Source organism: Phodopus roborovskii, unplaced genomic scaffold (assembly GCF_943737965.1).
Source record: "Phodopus roborovskii unplaced genomic scaffold, PHOROB, whole genome shotgun sequence".
NCBI classification, from domain to species: domain Eukaryota; kingdom Metazoa; phylum Chordata; class Mammalia; order Rodentia; family Cricetidae; genus Phodopus; species Phodopus roborovskii.
The window spans coordinates 13566855-13587021 of NW_026126410.1; the positions used below are offsets into that span (position 1 = coordinate 13566855).

At 41.3% G+C, this 20167-nt stretch overlaps 1 protein-coding gene across 1 annotated transcript in view; it reads left to right on the top strand.

Annotated features, from left to right (window-relative positions):
* Sh3rf1 (SH3 domain containing ring finger 1) overlaps positions 1-20167 on the top strand; it is a 155612-nt gene that overhangs the window by 104086 nt on the left and 31359 nt on the right. Inside the window, exons 5-6 of the mRNA XM_051182466.1 lie at positions 13969-14268; positions 18860-18970. Of these exons, the coding sequence (XP_051038423.1) occupies positions 13969-14268; positions 18860-18970 (411 nt within the window). The remainder of the gene's footprint in view (positions 1-13968; positions 14269-18859; positions 18971-20167) is intronic.

The following is a 20167-nucleotide window of genomic DNA, read 5'->3' on the forward strand; positions in this document are numbered from 1 at the left end:
AAAGGATGGAGGTGTGGTAGGGTGGGAACAAATTTGTCCATGAAGCCCAGGCAGTCCTGGAAAGCCACTGATTAATCCAAGCTGACTTTGAATTGTAAGGAATATGGTTTTTTCCGCCCGCCGCTGGTATGGCCTCGCCGCCGCGCCTGCCTCAATTAACACACTGAGACTCTGTATTTGATATAATGCTGTTGGCCAGGTACTAGTTTCTTATCGGCTAGCTTTGTTTTAATTATTAACCCATTTCTGTTGATCTATGTATTTCCACGTGGTCTCATCTTACAGGGGAATACCGCAGGCGTCTGGTCTCCCCAGTCTCTCCATCTTGATTCCTCCTAACTACTTCCTATTTCCTCCTTATCTCCTAGTCCCACCTATCTTGCTTTCCTAATGGCCAACAGTGCTTTATTCATTAACCAGTATGAGAAACATATTTATAGAATGATATCTCCCATCATCTCCTCTTTTCTGTCTAAAAGAAGGGTTTTAACCTTAAAAAAGCAAAATATATCACACAACAGTTATCAAATAAGCATCACAGTAAGCAATATTTAGTCCATAAATATTTAGCAAGATTTGAAGAAAATATTCCATCATCTATCCTATCTTTGTGTGTCTAAAGTCTTATATGTAACTTATCTGAATCTGCCTGCTTTAGCCTCCTAAGTGCTGGGTTGATAGGTGGGTACCACCATGCTTAATATTTTCCTTGTATCTTATAAATTGATATATAACCCTTAGTCTGCCAGAGTATAGCAATCATCAAATAAATAACCATTGTCACTATGCACCATGATGGGTTACTCTCAGAACTGAATTCGGAGTCCCAGAACCATGTCTTTCCTTGCACTGTCCTGCAAGCAAACAGGTCCCAAATCCATTAAAAATTGACTAGAGGGCTAAGGATGGAATTCAACAGAGTACTTGCCTAACATGCATGAGTTTGAGCCCCAGCACTGCATAATCCACTTACAATGGTGTACATATGTCATCTCTGCACCCAGGGAGAGGAGTCAGGATGGTCAGAAATCCAAGTCTGAGACCCTGTCAGTTCCTGTGTAACTCTTACCATAAGAATTCTTGCCAGATAGCCCACCCCTTTAATCCCAGCACTTGGGAGACAGAGGCAAGGGGATCTCTGTGAGTTCATGGCCAGCCTAGTCTAAAGAGAGATTTCCAGGACAGGCTCCAAACCTGCCTCGATGCACCCCCCCCCCAAAAAAAAAGAATTCTTTTTATTGAATATGATTCACTCTTCCCTCCAAAGACTGCCCCTGTGCAGCCACATCTGTAGGTTGTAAGTTGTGTTTTTTATGGACAGTCTCCTCTTTGTCTTGAGCAAGCTGGAAAGCAGATAAAGATAAGAGATTGTTGTGGAAGCCCAGGAGATTCTTGAAGAAACTACCCCAGGATACATATCAAGGACTGCTCTTTGTTCAAATATATCAACTGTCTGCAAAATAGATGGGAAGATTGTAGCAACCCCATTAATTCCGTGCTGACTCGATTGGTTTTGGCAGTCATTTGGACAAGGGGGACATGATTCTCAGCAAGCAGAAAGTTTGGTTAAAGACGATGCTGAATATGGAATTTGGGGTATTTCTCAGGCATTGTTGTACGTTGTAAACTAATATTGAACTGTAAATTTTTACTGAGCTTCTCATTTGATTTTGACTACCAGTCCTTTGTTTGCAGTCTCGCTCAACCCAAGTTCTTGAACAGATAAGTTGTTCAGCTACTTGATGTTTTTGCCATAGATGGCATAGAGTAGGGTAGGAGTGGCTTAGGAGACAGGTGTGCTTTTGGTCCTATTGCTGCCAGAGGGAAGGCTGTAGCTCATTCTTTAGGCACCTTCCAGATATCCATCTTCGGTCCAACTTTCCCTCATTACCTTACCTAAAATGCTTCCTCCCCTCTACTTGCTTTATCTCAACAAATATGGTGTGGTAGAGGGGGAAAGTGGGAATCTCCAGCCAGGTGGCTGGGATGGAAGTGGTGGCCCACCCAATAATGCTCTATGTGACTGTGGGCCTTGTCTTCTCATTGTTAAAACTATAGATGCTTAAGAGCGGAGCCTGGCTCCTTCGTGGTGCCTGTGACCATGGTCTCCATTGTCACTCTTCTTCGGGCACTGTACCTTTTCTGCCTGTAATCTTTCCATCAGGCTTTCTGTTGTAATGATTAACCACTGTTCCCCAGACTCCCTGCCCCCATCAGAATGGGAGTCCTTGGACTATATAGCTTATTGCAGTTTCTCAGGTTCTCATCAAGGGTTGCTCACGGCAGGATCTCAGTGAACACTGCTTGAGTGAATAAATGTACACTCTAAGAAATTATAGAACAAATATTTCTAAGCCCAAACCAAACTAGTGTGTAGATTTTTGTCCCCTTAAAAGTTTTCAGCCTCATTTTTCACTACCTGGTATATATTTTGTTACTGGGTTATCTTGTCATTACATTAGGAAGTTACATGCCTAAGAGCCATTGGGTAGGTGCGTGTGACCCTCATGAGGTCATTTGTCTTTCAGGCCCAGCTAGCCTCAACTTGTAGTGCTTCCCCCAACCTCAGTCCTAGGTTCACAGATAGTTGCCACCATATACAACCCTCCTTGGTGAGACACTGTCCTACTTTTTGTTTTTGTTTGTGTAACTAGGCTGCAGTTGGATAGGTGTGGCAGTTGGCTAGGTGCGGTTGGCATATGCTTCTAATCTAGACAGGAGGGTCAAGGGTTGCACACCAGGTTGGGCTCCTAGCAAGATCCTGTCTGAAATAAATAAAATTAAAACAACAGCAACAAAACCCTGAAAGTAAAAAATGAATTTTTTTTTTAAAAATGTAGGCTGAGTATTTAATCACTTTAAATTTTTTCCCCCAGGCTAGAATAGTAATAATCATATGCTAGATTAAATCTGGAACTGCTATTGTAATATAGAAAAAGAATTCCTGGTAGTGGGCAGGGTTGGGGAAACATTAGTCAACAGTTGTGAAACTTTAGTTCAAAGGGATAAGGTCCTCAGGCTGTGGCATTCACTGTGCTATCAGCTTTACCAATGAGAAGTCAAATGTACTGACTTCATTACAGATGGCTGCAAACTGGGACCCTAGCACCTCCCTTGGTATTGTAAAGTCTGGGGATTGTTCTTGTTTCTAAGGTAAGAAGTGGAGGCTTGAGTGCAGAGTTTGATGTTGCCAACATGATTTCAATAGAGTTAAGAATGGCATTGTTGACATTATTTTGATTTATTTTGTTAAAACCTCTTTCTAGAGAATAATAATAGCAGAAGGGCACAATAAAAGTCTTTAATCTAATAATCAAAGAGTTGATTGAAGTATATAAAAAGATTTCCTATCACTTATATTTTTGATGTTTTTCCCTTTAAAATTAAAAGGCATAATCAATGTTTATGAAGGAAATTGTTAGAAAGTTGGAAGGAACATGACTGTATCGATTAGCACCTAAGTTTCTATTACAGTTCTAAAGATAGCTTATTTTTTAATGGGTGAAATTTAGACATATTTGGGAGAAATCAGTAAGGGAGAATTTCTAAATTCTTAGCATCATCCTTCTGAATTCTGACTGGCTGGGTGGTTACCTTCGTTGGATGTCTTTCTGGGGAACTAATTTTCCTATAGGCATGGTGGGCCAATTCCCATGGTGTGGCTGAGGTACCAGCCTCACATAGGTCATTGTTGCCTTTATTTCTGCCACTGATTCCTGTGTTAGAGTTGGGACCAGTGTCCTGTGAGATCTACTGACAAGTCCCTAGTTATTGTGGCCAGAAAGGGGTCATACAGGGTAGTTCATGCTCCATCCGTTATTCTGCATCCACCTTCTAATTTAAGAGTCCCCATTAGCTGAGCATCCAGGGAGTGGAGAGTCCAGAGATCAGTTAATGTTGATTGAGTCTCACTGTGAGAATGGATGCATACAAGTGCAGATCTCCTGGTGAGCTTTAATCAGAGCCTTGAAATAATGACCAAATGTTATTGGTGGTATTACATAATACCCACCATGATTCCCCAAAGGATCCCCAGATTGTTCATCCTGGCCATTCCACTGCAGGGACAAGGACACCAGCCAAATGTTGCTGCTTGTTTTGGAGTCACACTTTGGAACCTCTGGCTTGTGCACCTGGGATATTTCTTTGCCCATGTCCATATAGAAAATCACCCGTTCTTAAAGACATAAGTAGATTCAGTCAGTTCTTAGGAAGCCTTTCTTTCTAATTCTTCCATTCATCAAGGTACATCCTATGAAAGCCAATCCAAACATCCCTGCCCTGTGTCACCTCAATAATACTAACTTTGCACCATCCCTACAGAGTTGGCGTGGCCTATGGCTCTGGTAATGTGTATGGTTTTCTTTCCCTGATTGCTTTGAGGATATAGTCACATACAGAACATTTTACTCCTATAATATAATCATAATCTAGAAGAAATGAAGAGGAAATGAATAAGCCTAAGTGGATCACATAGGAAACTAAATAAACATCCCTCCTTTTTTCTCCACTATGTTTTCAATATTACATTGTCTTGTCTCTCTCCATGCCATTGCAGTACCAGTTACCAATGGTCTTTAGCTACATAAGAAATAATAGGTAGACTGAAACTTACTTCTTTTTACCATTTTCAAGATAAGTGTCTTGTTTTGAGTAGTTGCTTAGTGTCTGGTCTCTAATCTGTCCTAGGCTCTTGCCTCACTTGCTTTGGAGGACATGTGATAAGTTGCCTTCTTAATGGTGCATGAAATGCTATGTGTAGAGATTTTTACTTTTCATAAAAATATGAAACCATTCTAAGTTCTAGTAAGAAAAAGTTTCATCATTCAGAATGATTAATTAGTCAATTTCAAAATCTGAGGTTGTGTTGTTAGAGAACAATTTACAAATTCGTCAAAGCCATAATATTTTGATATGTGTTAACTTCATTTTAAAAATAAATTTGTTATATTGTCTTAGACTTCCTAAATATTGCTGGTAACTAAGGGTTTACTAAGCAAAGATATATTAAATTTGATCTTTTATGAAGAAGAGCTAAATGAATTCTTTATGCTTTTCTGAGCACTTGTGTGTAGATATATTGAACAGAACCCTTGTGTACAGATGTATTGTGTATAGATGTGTTGTATGCAGATGTGTTATGTACAGATGTGCATAGGTGTCTTGTATGTAGATGTATTGTGTACAGATGTGCATAGATGTGTTGTATGCAGATGTATTGTTTGCAGATGTGTTGTGTACAGACATATTACATACAGAAGTGTTGTGTACAAGCTGTGTTGTGTATAGATGTGTTATATACAAATGTGTTCTTTACAGATGTGTTGTTTGCAGATGTATTGTGTATAGACGTGCTATTTACACGTGTTATGTACAGATGTGCTGTGTACAGACATGTACAGATGTGTTGTGCACAGGTGTGTTGTGTACAGACGTGTTGTGTACAGACATGTTATGTACAGATGTACATACGTGTTGTATACAGATATGTGTTGTGTACAGATATATTGTATATAAGTATTTTGTTTGCAGGTGTGTTATGTACAGATGCTGTGTGCAGATGTATTTTGTACAGATGTGTTGTATACAGATGTGTTATGTATAGGTGTGTTGTGTACAGATGTATTGTGTACAGGTGTGTTGTGTACAGGTGTGTTGTGTACAGATGTGTTGTGTACTGATATGTTATATACAGATGTGTTGTTTACAGGTGGCTTGAACAGAACCATTCTGATGACACAGTCATTGGGAGAAAAAATCTCTGTAATTCAGTAGAGTGCTCCAGAAAAGTTTTTCCCTAAGCGGTGTAAAGCAGCATTACCTTGTATAATACAAGCCTCCTGTCAGCACACATGTGCTGTGCAGAGCGTATTTGTGAAAGGAGAAGCCATAGACAAATGTGCTGTTTTGGGGCTTACCACCCTCAGTTCTCTTCCTTTGTAATCACCCTTCCTCTCCCACCCCTGTACATCTCCACATCCTTACACTGTAGGAATCTAGGACGGGGGATGATTGTTCACTGATTTATTAACTGTGTACACATTGCTGTGGAATTTCTGTCTGCATGTCGTTTCTCATTGACTAAATTTAGTCAGAATTTAATGACAATTCCATTCTCTTTACCTCTTGGGAGATATGTATTTCCTCTGTTGTGCTCCTATGTCTGGTAATGAGGTTCTAGAAAATAAAATGTATTGTTGGAATGTATCCTCCCAGTTAATAGGTGTTTCTGATTTATGATGTGTATATGTATATAAAGTAGAAACACATACAGACCACATGTATTGCCAGTTCCTATAGGACATGGACATCAACTGATCTCAATCTTAAAGCTGTGGGCTGGCCCCTCTTCCCAGCAATGTGGTTAACTGTGGATGTATTGCTTCAGGACTAGTGGGTACCATCAGCTCCTGGGTCCTAACTGGGTGTTGGGGTTGTGCTTGTGTCTGTCATGTGAGCTCTTCTGTGGTTTGACTGTGAGCTGCTTCTCCTGCCCTGAATTTGTCTTCCCCAGGTCTTGCATCCTCTAGGAGTCTGATCACATCCTTTATTTTTTCTGCGATGCCTGCCACTTGTTTTCTTTCCCTTGGTTCTCCCTTAATATGAGGACATGATCTGCTTTGGCTCTCCTTAAAAATCTGTTACATGGTCAGCTTGTGACTCTAACCTCTTTTTTCCTCACTGTCTTTGTCTCTTGGTCTCTGTAGTTAATTTTTGGCTCCTCTGGGCCTGAAATGGCCATCTTGGTTGCCACTAACTCCTTTTCTTAGCTCTTCTTCTGTCCCCTGAATAACATCTACCACTAGTCTTAATCTCCTTTATGATCGTTGCCCTTTTCATTTCTGGAGTGTTAGTTTGTTGGCTGTCTTGGAACACACAGGAAGGTCTTCTGTTAGTCTGCGGTCCTGAGTGCCTCGTAGTTTTCTTCCTATAGTTGCTGTTTTCTTCTTAGCCTTCCATAAAGCAGAGACCACCCAGGCACGACCCCAAGATGACTTCCATGCTTGACTTGCAAATGGTTTTGTTATACTTGCTTGGTCAGGTATAGACTCAGGAGATTTTCGTAAAGCTTATTCTCTAGCTTTCTTTTTCTAAACAGAAAGTTAGCTGACAGTGCCAAGTAGTGACTATCGAAAGGTTCATACACTCCCCTGGGTCACCAAACATGTCCATCACTCCCTGTTTGTCTGTCCAGCCTCTATTGACTCACTTGCCTGTGCTCTGCAGACATTGAATGTGTATCTTCCAATGCTAGTGTTAGGAACCTGTTCAGTTCCCCAAATCCTCTTTTTTCATGAGTCAGAGAGGCGTGTTGCTCTCTCCCACCCTGGGTGCTGTGTTTGTCTTATAATAGTCACTCAAAAAAAAAAAAAAAAAAAAAAAAAAAAAACAGACGCACTCTATTTGTTCTGAGAGTCTGGTCCCTCATGGCCCAGGGGCTCTACACCAGACTTGGAGATCTGCCTCTTGAGTATTCTGAGGGGACATTTGTGTTTGGGGTGAGGAAAGGCGGATTTAGGAATAAAACCTTATAGTTCACGAACTCCAACGCCATGTTACATAAGAGATATTAGAAGCTGTGAATGGTAAGCATGGACTCTGAGTCACTGGGAGAATAATACTTGCTTGGATTGGATTTTACAGGTTGCAAAACATGTTAGCCCATACTCATTCCTGTGTGATGTACTCAGGGGTGACCTGCATTTACTTTTACAGAGCTAAGAAGACTTAAGTCGGGACAGTAAGGGTGGCTCAGCCAACAAGGACAGACCCTAGACTAATCCAAATTCAAGGCTCTTCCTGTGGTTTTTCTCTTATAGTACCTCTTTCATTAGGTTTTCAGTGGCATGTACTTCAAAATCAGAAAGCTGAGAAGCAGATTTCTGATTATATATGTATGTATGTATGTATTCATCCATCCATCTATCTATCCATCCATCCATCTATCATCTATTAGCAGCTAGGCCTCATGACAGTGAAGCCATTATGACAGACTAGGAATGCTCACTGGCCTTCAGGCCTCCCACTCAAGGGGCACCAGTTATTTTGCAAACCCCCTTCCCATAGCAGGCCCTGGTGATGTTTGTAGTCACTGTTGCTTGGCGTCCTGCTGCTTACATGAGTGATTCTTGTCCTTAGGATTCCTTAGGGGTCAAGAAGCTTCAGAACTACTGGCTTTGGGAACTTAAGGATAGTTCAAGAGATCAGGGGTAGCCTGTGGTGGATAGCTCCCTTCTGCATGGCCTCTTTCCCCTTAAGAGCTTTCAAGGGACTAGAGCTGAGCTACCAGTCCGTGACATCACTGCTGAGCAGGCTGAGAGGTGACCAGTGCACACAGACATGGGATGTGGATACTTGATGGACCTCAGTTTCAGATGCTGAGTACCATTTTAGGACTGAAAGCAGGGACTTGCACATGTGTCTGGGTGTACTGCTTGCATTGATTTTATGTTGAAATGGTAGTATTTTGTTTATATTGGGCTGGATAAAGTATATTATTGAAACTAATAATGATATTTTGTTTATATTGGGCTAGATAACATATATTATTAAAATTATCTAATTGTTCTTTTATCCTTTTAATTGTGGCTATTTGGGAGATTTAAATTACCTATAAGATTTGTATTAGACTTAAGTTGCGAATTGTTGGCCCAGGGCAGATTTTGCTTCCCTTGATAATTCTAAGAGTCATTTTTGTTTTGTTTTGTTTTTTATTTATCACAAACATTTATAGGGGCTTAAGTGGCATCCTAGCCTAGGGGAGGCTCCCTTCCCAATTTTATAAAACTCACAAATCATCAGTTCTCTCAGTCATTCCTCTCCTATGTGTGAGTCTTGTAAATGAAGGTTGAGTTTGCTTTTTCTATTTGGGCAAACACGAAAACTTGGTATCCCAGATTGAGAGGTACAAACTAGAAGACAAAGTGGGATCTGAGCTCCTGTTGCAGTCATTTAAGAAGCATTTGCAAAGAACAGTGATGTGAGACTAAATGTTGTCATTGCTTTAAAGAAGTTGGACTTGAACAATGATTAATAAGGCTAACACTGGGAAAACAACATCAAAGAGTGAAAATGGACACTTCTTTGGGACTCAGTGTGAATACTTTTCAAAAGTTTTTTAGGTATACACATTAATGTAACAATTTCAATTTTAGGCATTTACCCTATGGATATACTGCTACAAGCATGTGAACAATACAGTAAACAGCGGTATTTCCTCTATGTAGTAGAAAGCCATGCCTGTTCCTGTGGGCATGGCAAGATGAGCACAACCTGTTAAGTAACAATATGCTTTGCCTGGATTCATCTGTGGTAAAGAAATTAGTAAAGTAGATGCATATGTGGCAACATTACTTAAAATTTATAAAAAGTTGTGCTCTAAATTGTTAAACATAAATGCATCTGGAAAATGGATTGGGAAAAGACAGGTGTAGGGCACTGGCTAAGATCTTTGTTTTATCACGTAATATTCATACCATTTACTTCATTTTAAAAGATAATTTATCACCCTTTTGTTCTTTTGAAATGGAGTCTCAATCTGTAATGTGGCCTAGCTTGGAAAGTACTACATAGACTGGGCTGTCCTTGAACTTGTGACATTTCTCCTTCCAGACTGCCCACTCCCACCCCAGTGTCACAATCACAGGTGTGAGCTACCAGGAATGGCTGTTTAATTACTTTTATAATACACTTTACAAGTTTTATTTGTCTTTGGGAAGAAAAAATTTCAGCAATATTCTGCCCTAGTGGATTATAAATTACAATAGTTTCCTCTCAAATCTACTTTTGGTGCCGTATATCCAAAAGCTGGAGACTTACTCTTGTATAAAAGTTCTGATGAAATGTTGATTATTTTCACTTGCGGGGCATGCTGCTTTGTCCTTTAAAAGACTATATTCTCTTTAGCAAAGAAGTCATCCAGACATAATTAAATAATATTGCCTTGGGGTTCTATTTTTATTAACATTATTTTATCAGTATTTCCTCTCAGATTTATCCAAGGCTCTTTCTCAAAACATAAACAAGAAGGCTGGAAATAATAGCTCAGTGATATAGAAGTTGTCTCATGTGTAAGACCCTGCATTTAATCCCTAGAACCAGAGACGTAAATAAATTTGTTAAATAATAGGAAAAAAATGTGGAGTTCATGAGAAATTTAAGATCACAACATCTTTAGACCCTTCTGTTTAGCTCTAGAAAGCTAAGCTCTACTTTTCGTCCTATCTGAGTCTTATCTTTTTGCCCTTTACCATACACGGAAAAGAAGGCCTTTTAGGGTACAGATTTGCTTTGCATGCGATGGGTGCACTTGCAACTTTAAAGGTCACAGAGATAAATGTCAGAGGAAGCCCACACCCACTGAACTCAAGGAAATATTCATAAATTTTATTAAAATTATGTGAGAAGTTTTCAGACTCTGGGCTCCCTGTTGTTACAAAGGTTATGTTATACTCACAACAGAAGGCTTTTTAGACTTCTGCCAGATTTACATAATGCTCTACTCTCTAACTTTTCATCTCATGATTTTACTCTGCAATTTAGGAAAAAAGCAAGGAGCAGTGCTACTTATACCAACCTCTGTCATTCCAGAAAAATCTAAAGTAATTTTAAAGGATGATGACATCTTGTTAGCAAACATTATTTTCACATGTAAAAAGGAAATGCAGGGGAAACAGAGTAGGCTGTTTGGAGGACTAGAAATGAAACAGAAGTTTGAGCTATGTCCCTTTAAACTGAGAGAGTGAAAGGGGCTTTAAAGTTGTTGGCTTCCTTGTATTTACTCACTTGTCAGTGAACAGTTGTCATCAGCAGCTAAACAATGACCGCCTCAGGCACAGAGTTGGCCTGTTTACTTGTTCAGTCACACCCTGTGAGGCCTACCTGTATACTCATGCTTATGCAAACAACTGTAATATTCTGTGTGGCTTTGTGCCCACCAAACCATATATAACCAAACCCCTCCTCCCCCGGCAGCATTGTTCTCTGTAGACAAAATCTACTGGAAGGTGAGAGGGAGAAAAGTTGATGGATAAGTATAGAATTCAACACATAATGGGTTTTTTTTTTTTTTTTAAACCACAGTTAAAAAGAAAGAGCGTTTGATTCATCCAGTAATGTAGATAAACTGCAGAAGGCAGTTCAGCAAAAGTTGCTGGATGTCAGGATTACAAAAAGCATGCCCATTATTTTTATGTCAGTGTATAAGCTCCTTCAGGGAACTGGAGAGACGGCTCAGTGGTTAAGAGCATCGGATGTTCTTCCTAAGGACCTGTGTTCAATTCCCAGCTCTCACATTGCAACTTAGACCTGTCTGTAGTTGCAGTTCTGGGGTATCCAATACCCTCATACAGACATGCATGCAGGCAAAATGCCAATGCAGATAAAATAAAGAATAAATAAATCATTTTTAAAAATAAAAGAAAACTTCTTCACACTGTTTTTCTCCATCTGTAATCTCCAGCAGCTAACAATTTACTCAGCATGTAGTGTTCTCAAGTTGTACCTAATGAAGGCTGGATGTGGAAAAAGACATAAGAGGAATTCAGTATTGTTTTTATGACAGACAAGCAAGACATTTGTATCAGAGCACAGCATATGGAAGCCAGCAATGTTAACATGATATTAATTATAATTGATACTTGGCTAGGTGAAACCCTCACAAGATTATGGTAATGTTTCTCAATGTTTTAAAATGGGTTGTCCGTCAAGATGTCTCAACAGGTAGAAAAGTTTGCCACCGAGCTTGATGACCTACCCGAGTTTGGTCACAGAACTCACAGGTTTGAAGGACAGAACCAACTCCTGTAAACTGTTGTCTGACCTCTACGAATGTACCATGACACTTATATGGCCACCCACATATGCAGACAAAATATAATAGCGTATTTAAAAGAACAGGATCTGCTGATGTTTTGGCCACAGACTTCGTTTAAATGTGGTATCTGATAGATATGGTTGTTTCCCTTTTTAATCTTTTTGGCTCCCATGAGAAAGAAATCTCTAGTTTCTACCCTATTTCTTACTCAACTGAACAGGCATGCAGAGCTGATGTTTCACACTCTATCGTGTTGACGGGGCTCTCGTTTCAGGGTATTTGTGGTATAGGGATGGAGGTTATGCGGGCAGAAGAACCTTCTGACACTGTTTCTTCTGCCTTGCTTGAGTACTGCCTTGTGTTATCTTTCATGTGAGTCCTGAGCTTGAACTCTTTAGCCTGCTTGGCTGTGTAGGAAGGGTAACTGCCCCATGGAGCTCACTGCAGCTCCCTGGGGCTCTCAGAGCTGTTTTTTCATCAATATAACCAACACCACTATTCCTTTGAGGCGCTTGGCTCTCTCGTGCCCCCACCCTGAAGAGGGAGATACCTAGATCAGAGTGGGATTTATAGATCCCGGATCTCCTGACCATTGTAGTGCTCCTCGGGTCTCCCTTTTATAATGTCCCTTTACCCTTAAACACAGCCTAGTCGCATCTTTATCATCCTCCTCCTGCCATTTGTGCATCTTCTTGTTGGTAAGGTAGGACTACCCATTCTGGAAACTTTATTCCATGCACACTCTTTTTCAAAGGCTAAAGAAGGTGCTTATGTTTGAAAAAGGGTTGCCCTACTAACTGTGTCAGACAGGTCATCTGACTTCCAGTCCACATGGAGACATAGGAACAAATTGCCAGTCGAGTCACAGTCATCTGTGGAAGTTCTAGCTACCAGGCTGCAGTTAACCCTGCTGTGTGGCCGTGGGAAGCACATTCTATTTCCTCTTTAAATATCGAACTCTAAGCCTTTCCTCTTTCCTCAGAGGGGAGTCTCATCAGTAGGGTGAGAAGACATGGTCTGAACAATTGAGATGGCCAGAAAAAGCATTAGATTTACTTTACATAAAGCCGATCCTTCCATGCTGCGTGTAGTGTTGGGCAAGCCTCCGTTGGCCCTAACAGTACCATTCACAAGTACTTGGTTTGTTTTAAGTTCCCTGTATTTTCATCTCACTATTTTTGTGCACTCTATAGTTTCTCATCCCAGGAGTTTCTAATATAGGAGCCTTTTATCACCGAGACCTTTCCAAAAATGTTTTGTTTCAAAACAGCCTAATATGTTCTTTCCTGTCGATTTTATCAGTCCAGCTCGGTATGTTGTCCCCTTGTATTGTCACTTTACCCGGGGACTTCAGATAACCAGTTATAGTACCAGCTGGACTGGAATTTCAGCTCTTATTTTTGCTATGAGCACATGTGATGATAATTGACAAGCTGTCTGAGGAAGTAAAAAACAGCACCAAAAAAAAAGGAAAGAATCTCAACCATTTGAGAATGCCCCCAAAACATACAGAGAGAAACAAGGAGATTAGCTTGTCTGCTTGTTTGGGGGTACACAATCTCACTGTTACATGCTGTTATTCTTTATTTCCATGTTTGCTTGTACCAGATTCCAGCATTCAGTCAGATGCATACTTGGAATGAGGGGTGGGGGTGGTATTCAGACAGGGTTTCTCTGTGTATCCCTGGCTGTCCTGGAATTCACTCTGTGGACCAGGCTGGCCTCGAATTCACTAAGATCTAAGATCTGCCTGCCTCTGTCTCCTGAGTGCTGAGATTAAAGGTGTGCACCACCACCACGTTGCTGGGCTATGCTTTTCATTGCTCCTCTCTCAATTCCATCAGTGAGCTGAACTCTTTTATAACTGGCTAATGTCCAGATTAAACATCCCCCAAATTCTTAGAAATGTGTCTTTATCTTTTCAGCCTTACGTTGGAACTATTTATTTTTAAGTTAATAGCTACCTGTGGCATAGATACAGTAAGATCCCATTATGAAGACATGTCTGTCACATGGAAGAAATGTAACTTGCATAATGCAGGTGTTAACATGGTGGTTTTGAATTATAGATTAAAACACTTGGAAAAAAGCATTCTCGTTGAACCCCTGAGAGTGGTCTGACCTTGTGTGTGCTATGCTGGTTGCTTCTGCAGTTTAACTCAGCTGCCAAGCAGTTGATAGAGTGGGATAAGCCTCCCGTGCCAGTAGACACTGCAGAATGCCCATCTGCAACAGCACAGAGCAGCACTGGCCAGAAGCACTCTGACACCAAGAAGAACACCAGGAAGCGACACTCCTTCACCTCCCTCACCATGGCCAACAAGTCTTCCCAGGCATCCCAGAACCGCCACTCCATGGAGATCAGCCCTCCCGTGCTCATCAGTTCCAGCAACCCCACAGCCGCTGCCCGCATCAGCGAACTGTCTGGACTCTCCTGCAGCGCCCCATCTCAGGTACAGGGTGGGGTCTGCTGCAGCGCGACTGGGAAACTTCTGAAGAGGGTGGCTTTCCTTGATGCCTTCTTCACGTTTGTCTTAGTTACTTTCTCACTGCTGTGATAAAGCGACTTGAGGGAGAAAAGGGTTGTTTTGGTTTACATTTACAGAGAGATGTGGTCCATGGTGATGGGAGGACATGGTAGCAGGCCGGGAAGGTGTGGTACCAACGGCAGGAGGCTGATTATTCCCATTGCACCCGTGCTTAGGAAGCTTAGGGTAAACAGGAGGCTGTGTCCAACTACTGAACCTCAAGGCCCACTCCCAGTGACCCATTCCCTGTAGCTCCAGGTCTCCTAAAGATGTTACAATTTTCCCAAATAGCACCGCCAACTGGCGACCAAGAAAGCTAGCTTAAGTGTGTCATCCCAAAACTAAGGACTTACACAGCATTGGAACCTAAAATAATGTGTAAAATAATGCTATTGGTTTCAGAGCTTGCACTCAGTTTGCCAAACTTCCCGGAACTACACTGGAGGTCTCATCATCGAGAACTGTCTCTGTTCACACTCACAGTACCCACTTTGGTGCTCACACTTCCAGCTTCTAACACCTCGGTACCTCTGCTTCCCATCCAAATAAGAGAGCAAGAAGAGAAATGGTAGAAACATGCAATTTAGAAACTGACCTTTGCGGTTTTGAAAATCTCGGTTATTCGTCAGGACTCAGGACCACGTGTTATTTGTGTGCTAAAAATGTACGTGTCGATAGCCAACATTCTCTCATTCATTTGGCAATTGATGGCTGAATGTTCTATTATTAGCCTCTTGGGCACAGTGTGTAATGAGATACATAGGATATAGGCATTCCTTATGGAGGCCTTGTTCTAGTCTAGTGTGGCTTTTAACTGTGGTCCTGTCCCACAGGGAAAGGATGATGTCATTATCCATTTAGCGGATAGCTGCATTTCTCCCAATTTGGAGGTTGGAGAGCAGTGTCCAAAGCAGGCTGATGTTGCAGGAGAATTTCCCTGTAGGCTTATATATCATTTTATTTCATGAAGATTTTATTCCACAATGTAGCCTTTGGTGGCTTTTCCTTAAAATATAAAAAATGAAATCTCCATTAAAGAAAACAACAAAGCAAAAATAAATAAATAAATAATCCGGATCCTGGAGAAGTTTATATAGTTTAATAAATTTTTGTATGGCACTGCAGACTAAAAATTGGGCATTTCTTGTTAATTTTATTTATTGATTTGATATCTCTGGATTGACACAGCATGTCAGGAATTAAATGTATTTATTCTGACCAGGTTTTTTGCTTTTTACTTATTTATTTATTGCAAGTGGTAAGGTTACCGAACTTTTGATTTTAGTGAAGAAAAATAGAACTTACACAGATCCATGAACATGAGTGCAAGGAGGGTTAGAGATCTTCATTTTGCTCACTGATAGCACTGTGTAAGACATACATCAGCTGGCACTCAAAATCAGATGGAGAGAGAAATGCTGTCACCTTTCCCATAACCAATGGTCTCATGAAAATAGACATGGGAGCTTAAGAGCACTGGTCCTTGTGAAGAACCTGGGTTCGATTCCCAGCACCCACGTAAGGCTCATCACTTCCTCAAGCACCAGGCATATGTGAAGGGAGAGCTCTCATATGAATAAAGTAAATAAAGGAAATGAAAAAACCCACAAGAATGAAAGAAAAGAAAAAGTTCTAAACCCATGACCAGAGCATGAAGTTGGATTGTAGACCAGAGTGCAAGTATTGAGTAAACTGGGGAGACTCGGAACAGGTTCTTCAGTAAGGGTCCACAGAAGGGATTGGGCAACGATCCACTAACAGAAAATAAACTGGAATGAGATTGTTTTGTGTGTGAGACACTAGCAGCATTTGCATGATGAGATTTTTTTGATGTAGATTCAAGCTCTTGTGGGGCGTGCTGGCAGTCCTCAATGGGAAGAGCTTTACAATTGTGGGCTGTGATTTTTTTTTTTTTTTTTTTTTTTTAAGTTAAAAGGAAAAGGAAGGTGAGCAAAGTGCTGTGTCCTATAGTGAACTCAACAGCCAGGTGTCGGTGTGTCTGACACTGATGCCCTGCAGCTGTGGATAAAGGCTGTGAAAGTGGGGCTATTTTTGTATGAATTTGAGTAGTTTAGGAAACAAGGCTCTTTCTGTTTTCTTGAAACAGTTCCCCCTTCAGCCATCACCCCCTTCTCCCTTCTGCAACCAGTGGGTTGTTTCCAGTGGTGGCGTCTTGTTGCCTCAGGGAGAAGTTATTTCTAGCAGAGGATGGGAGGTGTGTGAAATGCTGCCTGGCTCGCCCGCCCGCTGAGGTTTACAGAAAACACTACTTATCTAGGGCACCTCTGGAGGGATCCTTATCTAGAGTGCTTTGGTGTGGGATCCTTGGTTCACAAGGAAGCTTGAGTGTGTGAGTGTGTGCACATGCACAGCCCTTATCATGGAGATGACTGCATGCTGGGAAATGGCCATGACAGACTGCTTCAAACCAGCCTGCCCAAGAGATGCTGAGATGCTGCCCTGGAGTCTGTCTTTGCCACCAGTATAATTTCTTCATTTTTCTTATTCATGAGCTCCTTTATTTTTCCTGTAAGTTTTTATTTATTTATTTATTTATTTATTTATTTATTTATTTATTTATTTTACTATGTATACAGTGCTCTGTCTACATGTATGACTTTAAGCCAGAAGAGGTTATCAGATCTCATTACAGATGGTTGTGAGCTACCATGTGGTTGCTGGGAATTGAACTCAGGACCTGTGGAAGGGCAACCAGTGTTCTTAACCTCTGAGCCATCTCTCTAGCGCCTCATGCTCACCTTTAATTCTATTTTCTTCTCTTAGTTAAGGTTTGATTTGGTTACAATTACTAGAAAATAAAAAGAAACAGACCTTTAAAAGTCCATATCTACTTGTTTCTCTTATCTGAATGAAATCTCTTAGCTATAGATGCATAGGCCAACTGCTGGTATAAATGGTACTTAGACAATGGGGTGAATTCAACCTCAGTTCCCCATCATATGAAAGGTCCGTGTCTTCATACTGTAAATGATAACTTAGAGATCTCATTGTCATATCCACAGTCTCCATCAGGAGGGTGGCGAAGTGATAGAGAGGGTCAAAGGGCTTGCTTGCCATTGTATTTAGTGGCTGTTGAGTGAGGACTGAACTAGAAGGTATTAACTAGAAAGATATTTGCTGTGCAGGTAGATCCCCAACACACACATTTATAGGTTTCTGTGACTGACATCCATCAAGCACATGAAGACATTTCGTCTGCCCCTGACCATACCTATGATACCTTCTGCTTGTACCATCTGGAGACATGATTCGTAATGTCAAGTGTTTCTGAGGCATTTTTATATTGCCCTTGCCCTTGTCCTTGGGAGAAGCAAGAAGGCCCGTCAATCGCCTATTGTCTCTCCCCAGCTCTTCCTGTTTGCCTAGGCCTTTGTTGTACAAGGGACTGACTAGTGTTTATGGTTCCATGAAGGAACAGGTACTGGGCAACTCCATTGCTATACATGCTGGAGGACAAGACATCCCATTGGGATATCCACTCTCCCCATGTGTATAGTACCCCCAACATTCTACAGTTGCATCTGCCCTGCAACCTCAACAAAACTGATCAAGTAGTGGGAGGCAGTGAAATGGCCTAAATAACTCAATTTCTTTCTAGTAAATTAATCTTGGGCAGTATCCTGGATGACACCTTTGAAAACAATTTGGCTTGACATTATTTCTTTAAGGTTCTATAACAAATTCTCAGCTATAGGCTCATCTAAGCCTCTGTATTTTCATTGCCGGTCATTGCTGAAAGATAGACTGAAGGCATGGTCTTGAAAATAGCAAAACACTTTAAGAATTTTACATAGATTTGACAGATCAATATAGGAATGAATGTTGAGCCACTGCTTACCTTAGCAGGGTCTTCAGGGGAATGTGAATAGTTTAGCCCCAGGCTGACTGTCCAAACAGTTGGATTCATGGTAGCATATAAAATGGGGTAGCATGTTGTGTGAAACAGCACAATGCAGTGACTAGCATATCTGGTACATATTAGGTCATTTAAAAATTCAAAATTTAGTATAATGAAAAGGATCCTGTCTTCCCACAAATAGCTTCATATACAGATTTCTTTTTAATGTGACTTCTGCCAGTAGAATCTGTTGCTTTCAACATGGAGAACGTGGGTTAGGAAGATGGGCTCAGTAAAGTGCTTGCCACACAAGCGTGATGACCTGAGGTCAGATCCACAGAACCCAGATAAAGCCAGGCACTGTACATCCGTTAGTCAGCATACTCACACAGAAAGGTAGGAGACGAGGCCAGAGACTCTCCAGGAGCTCACAGGCTGACTTGTTTGGCATAGTAGGTACCTATGAATAAGCAAGAGGCCCTATCTCAAAATAGATGATGAGGCCAGCATCAGAGATTATCCTCTACACTCTACATGACACTATGGCATACACACAGAGAGAGAGGAGGGTACAGGGACTGAGGTAAACAGACATCGAGAGTTGTTTTTTGTTTTTAAAGCATGGCTGTATTTTTATTGAGTTGTTTCCCTTGACAGGTTCATATAAGCACCACTGGGTTAATTGTGACCCCACCCCCAAGCAGCCCTGTGACAACTGGCCCTTCCTTCACATTCCCGTCAGATGTCTCCTACCAAGCTGCCCTTGGAGTAAGTATCATTTCTGTCTTTATTTCTTCTTGAGGTGTTTAAGTCCTGACAAGCTGGCACATTCCAACCAACACCTGCAGTGCACATGGATGCTTGCTAGGTGGGACCACCGTCTGCCTATCACATGTTGTCTCTGCAAATCTCACAAAAAAAGGTTAGGCGCTTTTCTTGCCAGCTGCCTGTGAAGTTTTTAATGCTGGCAATCAGTGGCCTGAAGCTATGAGAACTTTGAAAAATACATTTAATTTTGTTGAAGTGGAGTTTGATTTCCCAGCAGCTTAACTTTTATTTTTTTTTTTAATTTTTTTATTTATTTTGGTTTTTGGGGGGGTTTCTAGCTCCTGCTTATTCTTTTTGAAGATACATTTATAGAAATCCTGAAGACACTGATCTTCCCAGGCTAGGTGGCTTGATTTCTTTCATGTAATAAATTAGTGCCAGTGTCTGCTTTTAGGATCCATCACTAGTTTCTTCTCCTCTGTAGCTCATGGTGATTCTTTCATGGTCCCTGCTGCCCTGGGAAGGTCCTGGGAAATATGTTGGTTTTTCCTCTTTAAAAAAAAAAAAAAAATGCTTGCCATCCCACAGATAGATTCTAGACTCTACTCACCATCAATTGTGTAGAGATAGAGACATCTGACGGGTGTGTTGACCTGAAGAATCACAATATGAGCCGACTCTTGCTCAGGCAAATATCTTGCTTACACGTTCAGACTATTGGCTCTGGCACCCAGTCGAGTGAACCATCAGCCTGGTATCTGGATCCTGGCATCACCTTCAGTCCTGCATCTGCAGTATCTGATGATCCTCTCTGGGAAACAGGGTGGCCCTCTGAGGGTATTAGGCTTGGAATGGGACAGACTTGGGTTTAAGCTCACTTCAGCCTTTGATTTGTCACGTAACCCTAGAAAGGTTACTCAGCATCTTTCAGCCTTGGCTTCTGTGTGTGTTAGTTTCTGTCAACTTGGCACAAGCCTAGATGTGTAGGAAGAGGGAAGGTCAGTTAAGGAATTTGCCCCCACAAGATTGGCCTGTGGGCAAGTCTGTGGGGGCATTTTCTTGATTAGTGATAGATGCAGGAGGTCCCTGCCTGTGGTGGGAAGGTCTGGGCTATAAGAAAGGTACCCGAGCAAGCCAGTCAGCAGCCTTTGCCCACAGTCTCTGCTTTAGTTTCTGCCTCCAGGTTCCTGCTTTGAG